Below are 19,474 nucleotides of genomic sequence, written 5' to 3' on the forward strand. Positions count from 1 at the left end.
GACCAAAACTAACGAAAGACCATAACTTAGGTTGATTCTCTTTAAGCCCCAATTTTCCCCCTTGTAGGTCAGTATAAAATTCAGTTGGATCTGTTACTCTTTAGATTAGAAAAAATACAAAGCTCTTAAGTTGACAACAACTATCCAACCAAACTAAAGAAAAGTATGTTAATAACAAGTATTCCTCTATTTTACATATTATAATAAGTTAATTATTATATTTTGCATGTCAGATAATCATATTTGTTATAAAGAGTTACCGATTATTGCGGATATGTAGCATGATGTGATGGTATAAAATATTTTGTGTACATAGTCAATGTGCAGAGAACTTAAAATCGTAGCTTAAATTTAAATTTATTTCCAATTTACAATACAACGAAACAAAATTATTCAACTCCAAATACATTTTAGACTCTATTCTAGTTGAAACATGCAATACAGATAACTACGCTTCAGTCTCAAACTAATCAGACTCGATTATATGAATATTCAATATCCACAACGCTCGTGACGAAATCAAGATGAAAGCACAGTTGAGTTGTAATTTTTCTTAAACTTTTACTTCTTCTTTAGCTGGGCCGGTTGACATATCTGATTTCTTCATCATCATGAGGTCCAACACTTTTTTCCAAGAAGGCCTGCTTGAAATATCCAAATACCAATCATGCAAACTCTTCCTCTTAGTAAGCAAATGTGCAAAGCCACCTTCATTCATCACAAACCTAAGGCTAGGGAGGTGGCTTAGATCAGCTAAGGAGAAAAAATCTCCTGCCAAGTATTTGCACTTGGACAACCTTTGTTCATATATGTCGAACACTTTTTCTAGCTTGTCAGCACAATTTTGTACCAATGTCAAGTCACTTTTGTGTCCCATCTTAGGGAATACGAAGAGCTGGAGTACCATGTTGTATACCAAGTCATTGAAGTTGTTGGATTCCACTTCTAGCCATTGATCTACAAGAGCTTTCTTTTCTAATGTGGTTCCTGTTAGTTTAGTTCCCTTGTCTTCATATTTTGCTGCATAGTACCTTATTATTGCTCTGGATTCTGGAAAAATAAAATTAAAAAAAGATGTCAAAAAGAAATTAAAAAAGAAGTAATTGCACGGTTTTCCCTTCAAATGGACTAGTCTTTAATTTTTTCCCTTCAAAATCGATGGTGGTTTCCCGTGGTTCATTAATGTATGGTTTTCTATGAAACCATGTTTGTTTCCATTGTTCTTAAAATTATGTAGTATGGTGTTGTAAACCCGTGGTTCATTCCATGGTTATATAACCATAAAAAGTCCCAATTTTTGTAATCACGGATTTGGTGGTTTTTCCATGGTCATGTATTATATTTCTCCATTATACCCCACCCTCCACCATCCACCCCACCCCACTCCCTCCCTACCACTCACCCCCACCCCACCCCTGCCCCACCCTACCACTCACCCCCGCCACTCACCCCACCCCCACCCTACCACCCACCGCACCCTCAACTACCCCACTCTTCTGCCACCCACCCCCACTACCCCAACCACCACCCACTACCCCTCACCACTGCCCAACCCCACCCTCACCTCCACCCTACTACCCACCCCTCCACCACCCCCACCCACTACCTACTTATTTTTTAAAGTTTCTAATTTATTCTTTACCCGAGTTTATATATATATATATATATATATATAAATTAATTTCTAATTAAGAGTTAAGTGGTTTTTAGTAAACTTACAAGTTATTAGACAAGACTATTATTACCAAACCAAACAATACAAATGTTATAAAACCACAACAAACGATACAGTAAGACAACCCACCACTGGAGCTTGCTTTGCTCTCGCTCCGCTCGCTCCCACCTGTCTTCTTCCCACTATAGTGAAAGATCTTTCACTTCACCATAGCAGGCACCTCGCTAACCTTCTCGGCCAGTTAGTCTAATCTAAGCTGGGGTCCGTCTATCCAAACATTGTGTTCATTAATACAGTACAATACAATACAACACCATACTGTACCATACCATATTATACATTAATGAACCACGAGAAACAACCATCCAAACAGAGGCTAAGGGTGGGTGCATAATTTGTGGATATTATGATGCGTAAACTATGCCCCTTTAGACATAAGTTCGATTTTGAAAAGCAAAAATTACAGGGCAAAAACGTTTATGTACATAGTAAGAGGGTATATTTACAGAACATGACGATACTTATCAGTTTACAAAATATATCAATAGATTTCTTACAAAATCTATACGAATCAGGTAAATTAAAAAGAAACAAATAAAACACAGTAAATAATGTAAGGAAAATGCTTCCCTTATTTTATCCACTTTTCTCTCCCCATTTAAAATTAAGAGATATTGTTCCCTGATTTTCTCCAACTTTTGCTCTATTATTATATCCACTTTTCTCTCCCCGTTCAAAATAAAGAGATATTATTCCTAAATTTCTCCAACTTTTGCTCGAAAAGTCAATTCTAATCTGTAATTCTCTCATTCAAAATTCATACACAATTACTTTCTCTGTACGAATCAGATTCCATACAAAGTTTGTTATAATTTTTGTAATTGATACAAATCAGAATTCATACAAAGTTCATACACCCAAAAACAAATATGTATAAATTTTGTATGCAATATGTATATATAAATTCGTTATAATTTTTATGTATGAAATATGTATAAAAGATGTATGTATATTTTGATTATGATAAAGTACATATCAATTTTATAAAATCTGATCAAAGTATGTATAAATTATGAGAAAGTATGTATAATAGATCTGTAATTGATACAAACCAGATTTCATACAAAGTTCATACACCAGAAAATAAATAAGTATAAATTTTTGTATGCAGTATGTATAACTGTATAAATTTGTTATAATTTTTATGTGTGAAATATGTATAAAAGTTGTATGTATGTTGATGTAATTTAGTACTTCACGAACGACGATGATCTGGAAATTAGCACGATACTGTAAGAGAAATGTTTTGTTTTGCAATGGAAAATGGAACTTCAAACATTTTGGATAGATGCCAAAACATCTTATAGTATTTGTAAAACCATCTGGAACTTGAACTATAATCTTTAATATTGGGACATTAGAATGAAATATGATATGTGTTTGCAAATGGTATCTATCAACAGTTGTAGAGGGAGAGAGAAATCTTTTTAAAAAGAAGAAGAAACTGATCGGTAACTATCCTAAAATTAAGCCCACATTTAAAAATCAGATTCTCTGTCTATAAAAAAGCCCAAAGTCGTGGGTATCCCATTAAGCCCAAATCTGATATATTTTATAATTTTGTTGGTATATTTTATAAATAAGGAAAAACATCCTTATGTTTTGTAATATAAAGTCTTAAGTAGTACTATTAAGTTATTTTCCCAAATTAAAAATCGGCCCATTTGAAGGACAAAAATTAAAGACCAACACAAAATAGGGTAAAGTGCAAATGACCCACTAAAAAAAAATAGTCCGATCCAGTTTGGCTCGCTTAGTAATGGGTTTTGGGCTGTGATAGTTTGCCTGCTTTAGGAAGGAAACCTGTTTGCCAACCCTTCCCATTAAGGGAAGTCCAACTTGGCTTGGTAACCGATGGGCTCTCCCCTAATGGGCCGAGTTGACAGATATAGTTAAAAGGGGGAATTTTCATAAAGAGCACCATTATGCCCCAAATAACAAACTTTTTTTTTGCGCGGATTGTTATTCTTTTACGGTGGTCTTTAATTTTGTGTCCCTCAATTGGTGGTCTTTAATATTTGTCCTTCGCTTAACACCCAGAGGTTCTGGGTTTGAACCCAGGCTCAATAAAAAAAAAAAAAAAAAATCGCAAGGTATAAGTTGGGATTCGCAGGGCAGAAGTAGGGATTCGCAAGGCAGAAGCTTTGCCTTAAGGCTCACTTTTACCCAAAGTTGCCCTTAAAGCAGAGGTTTGCAAAATTTAAAGCATATATATATATATATATATATATATATACACACTTGTTATTAACATATTTTCTTTTCTTTTTTTGCCTTAAGGTAGAGTTTGAAACCCAACGCCTTAAGGCATAAGTTGGGGTTCAACTTATGCCTTGCGATTTTTTTTTAAATTTTTGACTGAGCGGGGGTTCGAACCCGGAACCAAGAAACTTTTAACAAAGGGAAAAAATTAAAGACCACTGATTTGAGGGACAAAAATTAAAGACCACTGATTTGAGGGACAAAAATTAAAGACCACCCCCAGCGAAGGGCAATCCTGCAAATTGCCCAATAACAAATTATGACAATATTATGGAGCATTTAAAACATAGCAACCGTTTCTTTTCAAAACATATCATACATACACACATACACTAGCCGGCATGCATACACACACAGATGCATACTTAAATACACTAGTCGTCGTACATACATACGTCATGTATACATACACTGGCCGTCATGAAATTCTGCTATAAAATGAAATAGTTATTTTTTCTGTAATTGTTTAAAAGTATTGCTAAACCAATAATTAATGGGCTTAAGTCGTTATATCACGTATTTTTCCGTAAAAGGCGATAATGCTATGCTAATAGTGTATAATAATGACGTATTGCATGTAGAGTGGATTTAGGATATAAAGTATCTTTACACCTATAATTTTTTTTTGGTTGTGTAAATTTGGCTTGGCATAGCTATTACTATTGCACCACTTTGATTTTATTGTGAATGAGTTCTGGTGTGAGCACAAACATTTTGATTGAGAGTTCTGGTGTAAGCGTAAAACACTTGACACTTGCAACTATTTTTACAACATAAGTAATACTACAATGTTAGTAGGTTCTTACCGAAAAGCCTGAAATCACCATCTTCAATGACAGGAACCTGTCCAAATGGCTGCAAGTAAATAACAACAGCTCAAAACTGTAGAACAGTTAATTACTGTCCAATAATTGCTGGTTTTTTCCTCCACTTGATTGTGTTAATTTTCTTATCACTGGTGATTTTGAAGGGGGGAAAAAGAATTTTTTTTACCTGTAAAACAAGAAACTCAGGTTTTTTCTGCTCGAGAGAATCAAGATCGACATGTATAAGCTCAAAATCGACCCCCAACTCTATAAGGCAAACCATGACCCTTTGTGGGCATGCAGCCATTGCTGAACCATACACTTTCACTACCATATTTTTTTGTTTTTGTGAAATCCAACACTTTGAAAATTCCAATTCTCTTCTTGTTTATCACTTATTGACTATACGTTCTCCTTAAATAGACAATTTCATTTGCATGAAAAAAGAAAATATAAAATCAATAAGCTTAAAGAAAAAGAGTAGTGGGGGTTGTCATGTGAAAATTATGTATATGGTTATGTTAATTCTTGTTCTGTTCTGCAGATAGACCACATATCGCTTGTATTTCAACAGTACTAGTAGAAATTAAAGTGCTTATACAGTTGTACCTGCTGCTCATATGTTTGTACCTAAATTTGTTGACTTGATTTAACAACAAATTCTTGTATTGGGGGTTGGCACGTGAGGACGAGCAGCAACCAGTGGTTGAATGGAAAGTCTGACTTACCAAAGGACTGAAATAATGGATGACCAATAGTGGGTGCGTGGAGACAGATCTAATACTCATGAGTCATGACTCCGTCATCCGTGAGTATCAAGGTTATGTTGGGTAATTATTTGAAAAAATGTTTATATAAAATGGTAATTGAATTTGTTATATCGTCATGTAGTGTAAATCTTTCATTTAAAGGGATGAGAAAAGGGAAAGACTTAGCTAGATGAAACTCGAGATGTACGTGAGGAGAGAAATCCAATTTGGAGCCTAAAATCAAGGGATACGTATTCTCTTTAAGTGGTTTTGTCTTATACCATCTTGTTACATAGGATAATGAATTTTAAGTGTAATTAGGACTCATACATCGTTATATGGTGCAAAAAATTTGAAGTATTATTAACCACCCAAAAAATATTCACTCATTTTCTTCTAATTTATATACATAATGATAATCTGTCTGACATACAAGAACCCTCATCAAGAAAACAAAAATTAACCCGTTTGGCTATAGATTTTGGTTAGAAAATTTGTAATATTTGGAGAATGTTTCAACTAATCATTTATCAATTTGGCCATAATCAACTTCAAACTTGAACTATGGAATTTAAAGTTTGAAATGATAAAAAGGTTTTACGAGTTTTTCAATTTTTCATTCACAAAACTTTAATTTATTTACATGTTTAAGCACATTTTCAATTTCGAAATACACTTTTTAACTATAAATTCTATGTTTTTAACCAAATCACGTCCAAAGGCCTACTTTGACAAACAAGGTTTTAACAAGTACATAACACTCACATTTACATTGTTGATTGGAAGCACATAAGTTTTTTCTATCGTCCATCGCGCGGAACGGATCGGAGGTCGGGGGTTTATTGGAACCTCCTTCATAAAAAATACATTATATGTATATAATGTCAAAATTGTTTTGTATGTACATATAGTAGATCGAATCCTCTTGGTTTATTTCTCTATAATTAAATCCCCTTAATGAAAAATTCATCCGTCAATGCTTCCCTGTATAGAACCATCCATGTTGAAGTTATACTTCGAGTTTTAAATTTAATCTTACCTTTTAGGATTTAGTGTCTATTTGGATTAACTAATAAATTTTAAGTTTGGAAAAGCATTTGTAAGTGCTAAAGCCGGTCTTTATAAATAAGCATCTATGTGTTTGAATAGAAGTCTTGACACTAATAATAGGCAATTGACCTATTTGGTGAAAAGAAATGTCGATAAGTCAATTTTTTGTTAAAATGCCTAATATATTCTTATAATTTTTACAAAACTTACAAATCTAAAAGTATTTTTTAAAAAGAAAATGAGAAATGAAGAATATCGGAGAACAAGAAGTTAGGGTTTTGTTTTGGAAAAAATATTTTGAAAATTAAAGAAAAATATTAATGATAAATAAAGAAGTCTGGGTCAAGCTAAAAGTGCTTATGAGCCGGAAAATCATAAGTTAGGAGGTAAGAATTTATGATTTCGATTGATTTTAGCTTACAAACACTTTGAATATTTACCAAATACATAATTAAGACAAAAAAGTGTTTAAAAACCAATTCAATTTTCGAGTCAATTCCTCAAAAGGTCACTCAAGTTAAGCAAACTACCTAGTAAAGTCATTTATCTATTTTTTTGTTCCTAATACGGTCAATGAATTTTATACATTTGCCTTACTAAGTAACAAGGGCTAAAAGTCACTATAAAAATAAAAGAAAAATGGTCAAAGTAGTCCCTTAAGTTTGAATTTTCAATTAAATAGTTCTTATTATTTAACATAAAACACAAACAACCTTTTAATGATATACAATCTTAGTTCAACTCTAGCTGTGATATTAAAAGTAACGAAACACACAAATAATTGTAATTGATAAATTTTAAAATGTTAAAAAAAAAAAAGTTCATTTTATCACTGCTAAAAAAGAATATGAAATAGCCTATGAGTACTCTACTTGCTTGGAAACTTAGGAGTTCAACAATAAAATAATGTTTTCTATTTATTCATTTTATGAGTATCTTTATTTTGATAAAATGTTTAAATTAGTTGTTAGTTTCTTCTACGATAGAAATTATTGTCAGGAAATTCATACATTAATAAGGAAGACGGTGAATTCCTTCAAACAAAAAAAAACTAGCTAGGTCCTAATAGGAAAATTTATATGTAAAGACTAATCATAAAGGGTTTTTGTAAGGAAAAAAAAAACATAGATGCATATTGAAGGATATCATCATAATAATAAAAACCAGTTGACATCACATAAAATGAGGAGATTCTATTATGACTATGTGCTAAATATTTTTTAAGGTTTTCAAATATTATTTTTGTCAATCTTGTAATTATTTGGGTGAAAATTATTTTCCCCCTCCAACCCTGCTAAAAAAATTAAATATGTCTCCCAATGTCGAATAATAGTTGTTCCTCCCTTTTATCTCATTAAAAAATTTTAGTGCGTATTTTACCATCTACATTAACACTCTTCATTTTTTTTACTTTTAAACGTTATGATTTGTTTTTTTTCAAAATCAATATTATCAACTTACATATAGGATGAACACAATCTAATTACGAAGTAAGAAGTTAAAAATAATTGAAGGATTACTATTATTCAGTGTTAAAAAATAAGGGATGTTTTAACTCAATGTCCAAACTTAAGGGACTATTTTGACCCTTTTTCTTTTATTTTGAAAGTGACTTTTGACCCTTGTTACTTTGTACGGCAAATGCATAAACTTAAATGACCATATGAAGAATAAAAAATAAAAAAATAACTTTACTAGATAATTTTTCTAAGTTGAATGACCATAGAGGAATTGACTCCTTATATGTTTAGCGAAACACAATTCCTGCCTTTTCTTTAAACTAACATAGATTTTATTTTATTTTAGAAACTTTTGTAAGCAATAATTAGACGACGGTTGCCGAAACCTCGTCAGCAACCTTGTCGTTCTTGGATTTTGTCTCCTTATTCTCTAACAAGCTTCATCAACTTGGTTAACCAATTTTTGACACTCTTCGATTTATTTTGTTCAGATTCATTTAATCTAGTCAACATTATATTCTCAAGAAATTTAAGAAAGATCTTAGATAAGATTTTCTTTTCTATCGATCTCTTCCATCTATCAGTTGTAAATGTAAACATAAAGGTTTCCAAAAAAGAATCGTTTTAATGATCTTATGTGGTTACTATTGCAATTACTCATTTTTTCGAAGTCGTTCGCTTCGATTCAAAGGTTGAAGTAGCAAATTTTTAACGAAAGAGGATTTGGTACTCCTAGCGATATACTTCATCATTACCAAACAAGTCATGCAACACCGGCGCTCTTGGTTAATTTTGGGAAAGATTCTTTTAGATCGTTTCTCGCTTACTAATGAGCTTGGCAAAAGACTATGCATTTGATGCCTTGATCTAAGGTCAAATCCATTGACAGTACCAGAATGCCAAGATCTTCGTGACTCTGATGACCTCAACTAAATTTTTTTCTGGCTTAGACACTGGTGAGTTCTGCATCGCGGTCATTAAGACACTTTGCATCTATCACAAATATAAAGAGTTGTAATACACTCACCGATGACGTGTCAAAACAGCGAATTAAATGCTTGCACCTAATGAATTTGGACTTCAATAGTGCAATTGGACTTGAAGAATCCGTAATTCCGTATAACTCTATTGACCCATGATGTTTTCTAGGATCAATATTTCTTGAATTTACAATGCACATCCAAAATTTGCATGGATTCAATTCAATAAATTTTAAGCGCCTACATCAACTGACCTATTTGTTGCATTAAATGAACCTTGACAATTTCTCTGGAAAAAGTAAGAGTTTAGAAACTTAAAATAGTGACACTGTGGTAGGAGATTGGAGTTACAATATAGTGATTGTAACTTTACTTTGTACTATTTTGGTGCAAGGTTCAAATCTCCCCAAAAAAAAAAAAATGAAAGAAGAAGAGAATAAACAGTAGGAGGAAGTTACTGAATTCTATGCATGAACAAGTAATTTTCTCAATTGAGGGTTTGAGTGTGGAGAAACATTCTACCGGGAAGTTGTCATATTGAATTTACAATCTACTTTTGATGATGATACACATGTAGCAAGATATCTCATTTACAAGTGCCTCATTTACTTGAGTATATATTCCTCATTATATTGTCTCCAACAAATTCATTCATGTCTTTGCTTGTGGAGAAGAAGTAATTTTTGGGGGAACAAGAGATCTTGCATAAGCAATAGGCAACATGAGAAGCTTCTTTGGCTTGCTCACACAAGCCCTCCTTGTGAAGTTGTTGTAGTCGTTTGCTTCAATCTCGTCCAATATCTTGCGATACAAAAGCAACGATGCCAACACCTGCAACAACAAAAAAAATAAGCTCATTGCCATACTAGAATAAGGATTCAGAATGTGACCTCAATGCAAAATTTGACCATCAATGCATAGGTACGTCAAATCAAGCTTTATTTCCTCCCATGTGATGTAGGAACACAAGCAGCACATAACAGAGAAGATTTGAACATCACCAAAAGAGAATGCTGTTGAAAATTGGAAACTACGACACCATTCAATGTCTATCAGTACGACGATTAGTCCATACTAACTATAGCCAAATGCAGGAACATAGTTTGCTTACCAATGTGATGGAATGTGTCACTACAAAAAGAGTTGGTTCATGTTTCTTTTTTTTACTCACTACCATAACAATAAAAGAAAACTACTGGATATGAATGATCAATTGTAATAGTAGTTGTGTAATTTTATGACTACTTACAGGCCATCTACTGGCAGAGCTCAGTTCTAAGACACCTTTCTCTGCCTCATCAAAGAATTTCCTTGCCCTCTGAATTTGCTTCTTCATAAAGTTCCTCCATTTATCGGTCACTCTTCCAGCAAATATGTCTTCATCTGAGAGCCCGGCCTGTGCTAATTCATCTTGAGGTAAGTATACTCTTCCTCTTCTTGCACTGTACAACATGAAATATGTAAGGCATTTTAAGCACTGCATACATTGTATTTCAAAATCCGGACATTACGACACACTTATATCTGAGAAATAGAACTCTTGCGACAATTTTTTGGCATGTTAATTACTTAGGAAATGTCAATGTGTACTAAATGTAGCTTCATACTTACTCTTCTCCCACATCTCTGAGTATATTGGTTAGTTGATTTGCAATCCCTAAAGACAAAGCGGCATTATATACACTCTCTGTCGTTGCCTCTGATTCAGGTGCAATGCCCATAATTGGAACACTCATCAATCCTACTGTACCGGCAACATAGTAACAATAGAGATAAAGCTCATCGAAGTTCTTGTATCTGGATTTCCACAAGTCCATACGCATTCCTTCAACCATATCTCTGAATGGCTGCACCAGGTAGATGAAGAGTCAGACACTTCACATGGTTAGAATTGGGAGAATATAATGATGATCGAATTAGAGAGACTAACCTGAATATCAACAGGAAATCTGGTAACAGTATCGGATAAAGCTGCATCAAGCATATCAAATGGCCGCCCGTTGAAAATATCTTCTAGCCTGGCCTCCCACCTATCTAAAGCTTGTGGGGTTATGTGTGATGCATTAGGGCCATCAACAAGCTCATCCGTTCTCCTGCACCACACTGTTTAAAAAGAACACAGCTTTCAAACGACAAAGCCATTTATACATGAGCTAATACAAAAATCCCTGTCAATTTCTTCAAGAATCAGCATTCTTGGACTAGAAAATAATCTAAGGGGCAAGCCAGAAACATGCTACCAAAAAGCTAAATTTAGCCATATCTAGGTTTATCATGGTTAGAGTTCATTTTCATTCATTTGGACTTGAGTGCTCTTTTTTGGTAATTGACCCGAGTGTTCTCAATCGCCATAAGTTCATTTTTTCAATTTTAGTGGAAGTTTCTCACTGACAAGATATACCATAATTGACCATGCACAGAGCTTGACCAAACTTTGAAGACTACCAAACAAAATGGAAAATGAATCAGATCACAAGTTGCACCTCGACCAGAAAGTTGTAAATAGGAGTTGCCAACCGCATAATGTTAAAATAATCTGAATTATACTTTCTTAACCTTTTGGACTGTATAAAGAGCATAAGATTTGGAACAAAGAGCCAAATTATCGGCCAGAAAAAAGTTGAAATTATGTCAAAGATTCCCAAGAAAACTGATAAAACAAACAGTAAAAGCATGTTACACTTCCGCCGATCCAGTCAAATAATTTTAGCACTTCTTCCACAAATTTTGACTGTTGTGTAAGGTATAAAAAATTAAATCTCCTCTTTATAGATAAAATAATGTCTCACAAGCTAGTAGAGCTCAACTTGCACCTATAATATTCCACGTCTAGCTGAAATATAATTCACCTTTTATGTCCCCAGTTAAACACAGATATACATAAGATACTATATGTCTTGAAAGTTGAAACATCACCATATATTGCCCATATAGCTCTTCTTCTATTTGGTGTCATTAGCTTGGTTCCTGAATAACAACCAAACAAAGATCAAATTTTGTCACCAAGATTTTGTAAACTAAAGAACAGATTAAAAAAAAAAAAAAGACTGAGACTGACCTAAGTAAAATGTCTTTGCATACTCTGCGCATATTTCGCCACAACGATCATATGCTTCACTCAACAAGCCTACATTCCTGGGGATAACAATATCCGGCTTCACTTCTAAATCATCAGTAGATCTCAGCTGTCTCTTCACTAAAGCTGCCTGCTTCAATACAACATCATACACCTTTTTTTCTGATGACACAGCCATTTCTCCAGCTGGACTAGCCACCAAACTGGACTGTATAGAAAAACTGCTTCCATCTTCATTTCTTGATCCTCCCAAGCACGAATATCTGGAATCTGCATTTAAAGACCCAAAATTCCACCTCTGTCTCCTACTTTTCTTGATTCTCCCCTTCCACATCAAATTCCTGTCCCGAGCTGGGAACCTGGATGATTCGAAAAGCCGGTTCCCTTCCCGGACTGACTCCAAGAATCCTGTCCCATTTGAGACCTCGGAATTTGGAGAAACAACCCACAACAAAGCAACAGACATGCTCAAACAAACAACCTCGGTGGGCTAAAACAATTCCCAAGTGTTTGTCTTTCCTTCTCAGTTCTCACCTCAAAAAGAAAAAGAAAAAAAAGAATACTATAGTAGTAGATCCCCAATAGAGTCTATCCACTAATTTTCAAGCAATATCAACGATTATAAAAATCGCATAATAAGATAGTGAACCGACTTTGGCTTACACAAGCAGAGCTATAATGCGCTCATCAACAAGAAGCAAAACCTTGTCTTTCTGATTTTCTGCACAATGAGATAAACCAAATACACTTTATATCATACTGGTTATACAGTTATGACCACTCAAAAGTATAAATATTCAAACTTTTCTTATTAAATAAAGAAACCCAATACCAAGAATCAAATCAGCAACAGCATCTGCCAGCAGCACAATTAAAGCAAGGATCATTAAAAAACAACTGAACGCACAAATAGGAAAACTTCCAAATGAACATGCTTCACACTTTTTTTCAAGTAATGGAGGCTTTCTACATATAGTCAATTAGATTATAATAAGCTCGCTTTCTAACTATAATACACGTAGAAACTGTCTAGAAAAGGAAAAGGAGCTTCAAATCTTTAATATAATACTATAATGCAAAAACCAGAATAATGACAGCTACAAGGGAATTTAAAGAACCAACCTGCCAATTAGTTGGAGAAGGTTTTTAACATATCAACATCAGTTGAAAGAAAGTTCAAATTGCCACCTTCTTCCTGCTGATCTCTATAAAAATTTTAGCAGCATTTCCTTGTTTAAAATACTCCTATATATATTTTTGAATAGTTTTGTACCATTCAATTGTTTTGTTTTTGGTTAGTAGTATTTCTTGTTCACTCGTGCTGATTTACTGTATAGAATTGAGTGATTCAGATTTTATCCCCTTCAATTCTCCAGTCTCCAGTGTCCACCTTTTCACCTTTTCTCACACTAACACATTAAATGTTTTTGGCCAGAACACAGACACGTAAAATTTCATAATATGGTCCCACTACTGTATTGTGTCTAATTATAGTTCTAGTAAACAAGCAGCCCAAGTATATCCTTTTATAATAGTCAAACTTTTAAGTAGTACTTTCTCCGCCCCAAAAAGATTATTCTCTTTTAATTTGATGTAAAATTTAAAAAATAAAGAAAGATTTTTGATATATATGGTCTAAAATAAGCTTTAAGTATTTATATGGCTGTAAATTATCTCATAAAGTTAAATTTATTTCTAAATATAAAAAGAGAATAATCTTTTTGATACATATTAAAAAAGAAAGGCGGACAATTTTTTTTGGGACAGAGGGAGTACATTTTATGTAAGAGTGCACGTTACATCTGACAAAATGTACAACTTCTTCCGTCTCAATTTACATGACACACTTTTCATTTTAGTCAATCCTAAATAAAATGAAGTATTTTTTATTTGATAATAATTTTATTTTTTACGCTTAACGAGATATTTATAATCACACAGATATCTTTGACTTATTTTAGATTATAAAATTCAAAAGTCAATTTTTATTTTTTAAACTCTTTATCTAATTAAATTACATCACATAAATTGAGACGGATAGAGGGAGTAACATTTTAGTAAAGAAGGGATTAGGAGTTTTATTGGATGAGCAAAGCAAATTGACCCGATTCCCAGTTTTGTGCTGCTTTCATAGCATAACTAACTTTCGAGGAAATATAAGTTATACAGAAAAGACCCCATTAGCTAGCCTAACACGTTACAGCTGCATTTTCCAAATAATAAGTGGAGAAGAGTTGAGGTCGCGCTCATTACAAATCGAGTTTTGAATCGTGCCCTATTGACCTTTAAGCAATTATGTATTATCAAGAAAATGATGAAGTTCAAAGCGCAAGGTTGAAATGTTGAAATCTCGATCTTAATTTAATTGTGATTATTCAACTTTTTTTAAACATAGAATTCAACAACAACAACAACAACATATCCAATGAAAAAGAGTTCGTTAAAATTAGAATTCATATTTAAAAGTATAAACATAATAAAAATTACAATTTTTATAATCAAGAATATTTATTACTTTTGAAATATTGTAGGAAAAAAATTGAATTCCCTAAATGAAAAAGTGTGATAAAAATCAATTTTTATTATTTTCATCATGTCATGTGGTAGAATTGTACAATATAATTATCTGTTAATCCTCTTTTTCTAATTGTAACATGAGCATTATTGAGTCCATTAGAGTAATTAGGAGGGACAACTTTAGTAATGGGCTAAGAAGATGTGCGTCAAGCCGACACGTGTAATCAAAGCCCAATCAGTGGAAGATAACGTTATCGAAATAAAAGTGGGCAAGCTGATTACGTACACATGGCACTTTCTAATTGGATAACAGAACTCTTACCCTCTAGCCCAACTATGAGTCGGAGTGGGCCCACAGACGAAAAGTGCCAATGACAAAGTCAAGTGGACTGTGGGCCCATATCGCTATACATAGACCAGAAGATCCGGACCTAATTTGTCTAAATAAAAAACATTTTTTTTTGCACGGATTGTTCCATAAAACGCACCGGCCTTTAATTTTTATCCCTCAATATATGTGGTTTTAAATTTTTGCGCTGCTACTTATTCAATGAATATATCCAAATCTATTTTATGAGGCATAATTTATAATAATTTTTATCTTTTAAAATTGAACTTTCACCTTGTTTGACATATATTTTATATAAATTAAGTTATGCGGCATAAATATTATTGTATTTTTCATATTATGTTGTGTGCTGAAAGTTTTGCCTTTCCTAGCATAAATTTGCGTAGATGTTATGATATATATGCCGAAGTTAAACGTAAACTATGACTTGTGAAAACTAAAACTATGTCGTTTTTCATGATATGTTGAGTGTTGAAAGTTTTGTCTTATCGGACATAATTTGTGTGAACGTTATGATACATATGTCAAAGTTAAACGTAAAATATGTCTTGTGAAATTTAAATTATGCTGCACAAAAAATGTTGAAGGGCAAATATTAAAGATGACAAATTTTGAGAGGCAAAAGTTATAGACCACCCAAAAGAGGAGACATTTGTTGGAATGACTCAAAAAAGAAAAAAGGGAATTTTAAGCATGGGCCAATAAAGCCCAACGATGAAGAGGCGTGTGCTATTCTCAACAAGTTCGGTTGAGGTTTATCGCGTGCTCTACATTTGACACGTAGCAGTTTGCACTTTCCTTCACTATAACATATTGTCTTCCTTAAAAAAAGAAACTGCATTTCGTTCATAATTTGTTTGTTTTATTTGGCAGATACAGATATAGTTAGTTGGGGCCATTCAACGGTGTAGAATTAAACGCCACTAGAGGGGCACATAAATATGCAATTAAGATTGTAATTTCTTAACCACCTAATTAACTAGATATTCCTTCAGAATCTCAAAAAGTAAATTTTAAAATGTAAGGATCATTAAATTTTAAAATGTAAGGATCGTTATAAAATGGCAGTGACTTTTTTTTTCTTCATAAAATGGCAGTGACGTGAAGTTTAGGAGTACTATGTAATAGGATTCAATAGTGCTTCACTGATATGACATTTTATAATTAGTCCTTGAGAGGTTGATTGCGCGCCATCTTTGACGTATATATTTTGGATTCTCTAAGGGTTGTTTGGAAAGCCACCCAGTTAATTGAAATTGGATGCAATTTGGTGTAATTACACAATTTCGCCTGTTTGTTTGATTAAATAATTTTTATTTTTAAAAATTACAGCAATGCTCTAAAAAAGGATTCAACCCTTTTCATTGTATACTTGTCAAATTGACAATATGCAATGACTTTTTGTGTACTTCTCCTATATATTTGCACCCCCATTTAAAGACTAAATCTATCTCTATGACCTAAACTATTTTAAGAAATAAATCAAAATGTATTTATTTTGAATTTCTTTAGGCTACTATATATTGTTCAATATGCATGTCATATCATTGCGCAATTTTAATCTAATCAATTTTTTAAAATGTTAATAATTTGATGAAGTTATCATGTTTTTTTACTAGAATTTTCCAAAGTATCATTTTTATGCAACTTTCTTAATCCAAGTTATAAGGTGTGTAAATTAATTAATTTGGCTCCATTTGGGTTTGAAAAGTTACTAAAGTGCAAATTTCATGTAAGGGTATAGCAGTCCTAAGCGAAGGAAAATAAGAAATTAGAATTGTCATTTTCTTATCTATATACTTCCTACATATATTTAAATTTATCCTCATTTAGATAAGTTAGTTTTCATATACTATTAGAAACCATATAAAATTGATAATATTAAATTAAGGATAATTTAATAAAAAGACTTTTTAATGTCTAGGATGCATGATTTATTAGAGCCAAATTTTCTTTTCCAACTAAAGCATTTATAGGTCTTATTTTACATTTAAACGTGCCCTACGTCATATGTCCCTCTACATATGCTTCTCCAAATTAAACATCCAACATTTTACTTCTTTAGTGATATCATATGTGCTTACAAATACAGAAAATAAAAATTATTGAATGACATTGTTTAATGTTGAAAATGAAGGTAGCTTTATCAGTTAAGAATAGATTATCTTTAAATCTCTTGTTTGATTAACAAAAAACCAATCTTTTCAAGCATGAAGCATATATGAATAACTAAATTGATTCTTGAGATTCCTTTTATGAATTTAGGTTATTTATTGAATTTTGTCTAAAACTACAGTTAAAAAACATATTTGACTAGCACAAAGCCTTGTCTAAGGACCGGTTGCGCTGACACAGATACATTGGAAGCTGGAACGAAGAATGGAGATGGGTGATACAATAGGCAAAGGGCAAGAATCCAAAAGGAATTATCTTAAAAGTTGGTTTTGCTGTTGTGATATATAATATTTGGATTGAGAGGAGTGCACGAGTATTTCAAAACAAGTCTAGACCCATAGATATGTTGTTTCATCAAATCAAGACTGGAATTTGCATTCGAGTTAGGAGAAATCAAAGGCCGTTTGATTCTACATGTATTTTATGATCTTTGCTGGTTCTTAGATGCTTAGTTGTGAAAGGTTTGTTTGGATGACACTAAGAAGGGACAAGCCTGGTATCGCTTCACCGTCTGCTTTATATTGCAACACTTGGTAGTTATATAATCTATAATTGCCAAAAAAAAGAAAAAAAAAACACATGATTAAACACCAAAGCAAATCTATTTCCATTTTATAATTAAAAATTGCATTTGCAAAGGAAAATGGTTTTTTTTTTTAAAAGCATCAATTTGGGAAAAGGTCAACTTTATTTTCAAGAATGTTTAATCGTAGATGGTTGTGTACTTGTATGGATATTGTTTTCATCGTCGTTCTGCAGTAGCATTCTTTTTGTTTCCGTCACATATTAGTTTTCATTACATCTATTCAATGTCACGATGATTACTTGTACAAAGTGGCACATATGATTAAAATATAATAATGCAGTGAAAATGCATATGGTAAGTGCTAATTAAAGAGCGATAACATATTTTGGTGTAGAATTAATCGTATATATAAGATAATATATATAAGATAAGCACACCGCTAGAGGGACACATAAATGTGCAGTTAAGATTGTAATTTCTTAACCACCTAATTGGCTAGATATCCCTTCAGGATCTCAAAAAGTAAATTTCAAAATGCAAGGATCATTATAAAAAAATGCAAGGATCACTATAAAGTGGTTGTGACTTTTTTTTTTCTTCATAAAATGGCAGTGACGTGAAATGTAGGAGGACTATGTAATAGGATCCAACAGTGCTTCACTGATATGAAATTTTATAATTATTCTTTGAAAGGTTGATTGCACGCCATCTTTTACGTATATATTTTGGATTCTCTAAGGGCTTGTTTGAAAAGCCACCCAGGTAATTGAAATTGGGTGTAATTATATAGTTTGGTCTGTTTGTTTGACCAAGTAATTTTTATTTTTAAAAATTAAAGAATGCCTAAAAAGCGATTAAACCTTTTCATCAGATACTTGTCAAATTGGTAATGTACCTCTCCTATATATTTGCACCCCCATTGAAACACTAAATCTATCTCTATGACCCAAACTATTTTAAGAAATAACTCAAAATGTATTTATCTTGCATTTCTCTAGGCTACTATATATTGTTCAACACGCATATCATATCATTGCGCAATTTTAATCTTATCAATTTTTTTTAAATGTTAATAATTTGATGGAGTTATCATGTTTTTTACCAGTATTTTCTAAAGTATCATTTTTATACAAATTTCTTAATCCAAGTTATAAAGTATATAAATTAATTAATTTGGCTTCATTTGGGTTTGAAAAGTTACTAAAGTGCAAATTTCATGTAAGGGTATAGTAGTCCTAAATGAAGGAAAATAAGAAATTAGAAGTGTCATTTTCTTATCTATATACTCCCTATGAATAGTTAAATTTATCCTCATTTAGATAAGTTAGTGTTCACATACTATCAGAAACCATATAAAATTGATAATATTAAATTAAGGATAATTTAGTGAAAAGACTTTTTAATGTCTAGGTATGCGTGATTTATTAGAGCCAAATTTTCTTTTCCAACTAAAGCATTTATAGGTCTTACTTTACATTTAAACATGCCCTACTGTAGTACTATTGATGCATGATTTATTAGAGCCAAATTTTCTTTTCCAACTAAAGCATTTATAGGTCTTACTTTACATTTAAACATGCCCTCCTGTTGACACCTAAGTTTTGACCTCCCATAAGTCCTTGAATATTAAACAGAGTGAAATATGTGTTTTTGAAAGTCAAAATAATTTTATAAAATTATTTAGATAATATTTTAACAATTTTTTTGCTTGATAAAATAATTTCTATAATATTATAAATTAATCTAAGTATTTTACAATTAGAATGTTTCGCTAAATTAACCAAGAGAA

The 19,474-nt window shown here is 32.4% G+C and overlaps 2 protein-coding genes across 2 annotated transcripts; both read right to left on the bottom strand.

Moving 5' to 3' along the window:
* Positions 1-325: 325 nt before the first annotated feature.
* On the bottom strand, positions 326-5,303 carry LOC132044318 (glutathione S-transferase F11-like). Its single transcript, XM_059434808.1, has 3 exons — positions 4,991-5,303; positions 4,804-4,852; positions 326-1,050 (listed from the first exon to the last, which is right to left on the bottom strand). Exons 1-3 carry the CDS (start codon positions 5,135-5,137, stop codon positions 554-556), a joined length of 693 nt encoding a protein of 230 aa, XP_059290791.1. The 5' UTR covers positions 5,138-5,303; the 3' UTR covers positions 326-553.
* Positions 5,304-9,481: 4,178 nt separating this feature from the next.
* On the bottom strand, positions 9,482-13,414 carry LOC132044304 (phytoene synthase 2, chloroplastic). Its single transcript, XM_059434790.1, has 7 exons — positions 13,241-13,414; positions 12,101-12,839; positions 11,959-12,009; positions 10,973-11,145; positions 10,654-10,889; positions 10,292-10,484; positions 9,482-9,873 (listed from the first exon to the last, which is right to left on the bottom strand). The coding sequence occupies exons 2-7, from the start codon at positions 12,582-12,584 to the stop codon at positions 9,694-9,696; spliced, it is 1,317 nt and encodes a 438-aa protein (XP_059290773.1). The 5' UTR covers positions 12,585-12,839; positions 13,241-13,414; the 3' UTR covers positions 9,482-9,693.
* Positions 13,415-19,474: the final 6,060 nt, after the last annotated feature.

This window comes from Lycium ferocissimum, unplaced genomic scaffold, assembly GCF_029784015.1.
Source record: "Lycium ferocissimum isolate CSIRO_LF1 unplaced genomic scaffold, AGI_CSIRO_Lferr_CH_V1 ctg416, whole genome shotgun sequence".
Classification (NCBI taxonomy): Eukaryota; Viridiplantae; Streptophyta; class Magnoliopsida; order Solanales; family Solanaceae; genus Lycium; species Lycium ferocissimum.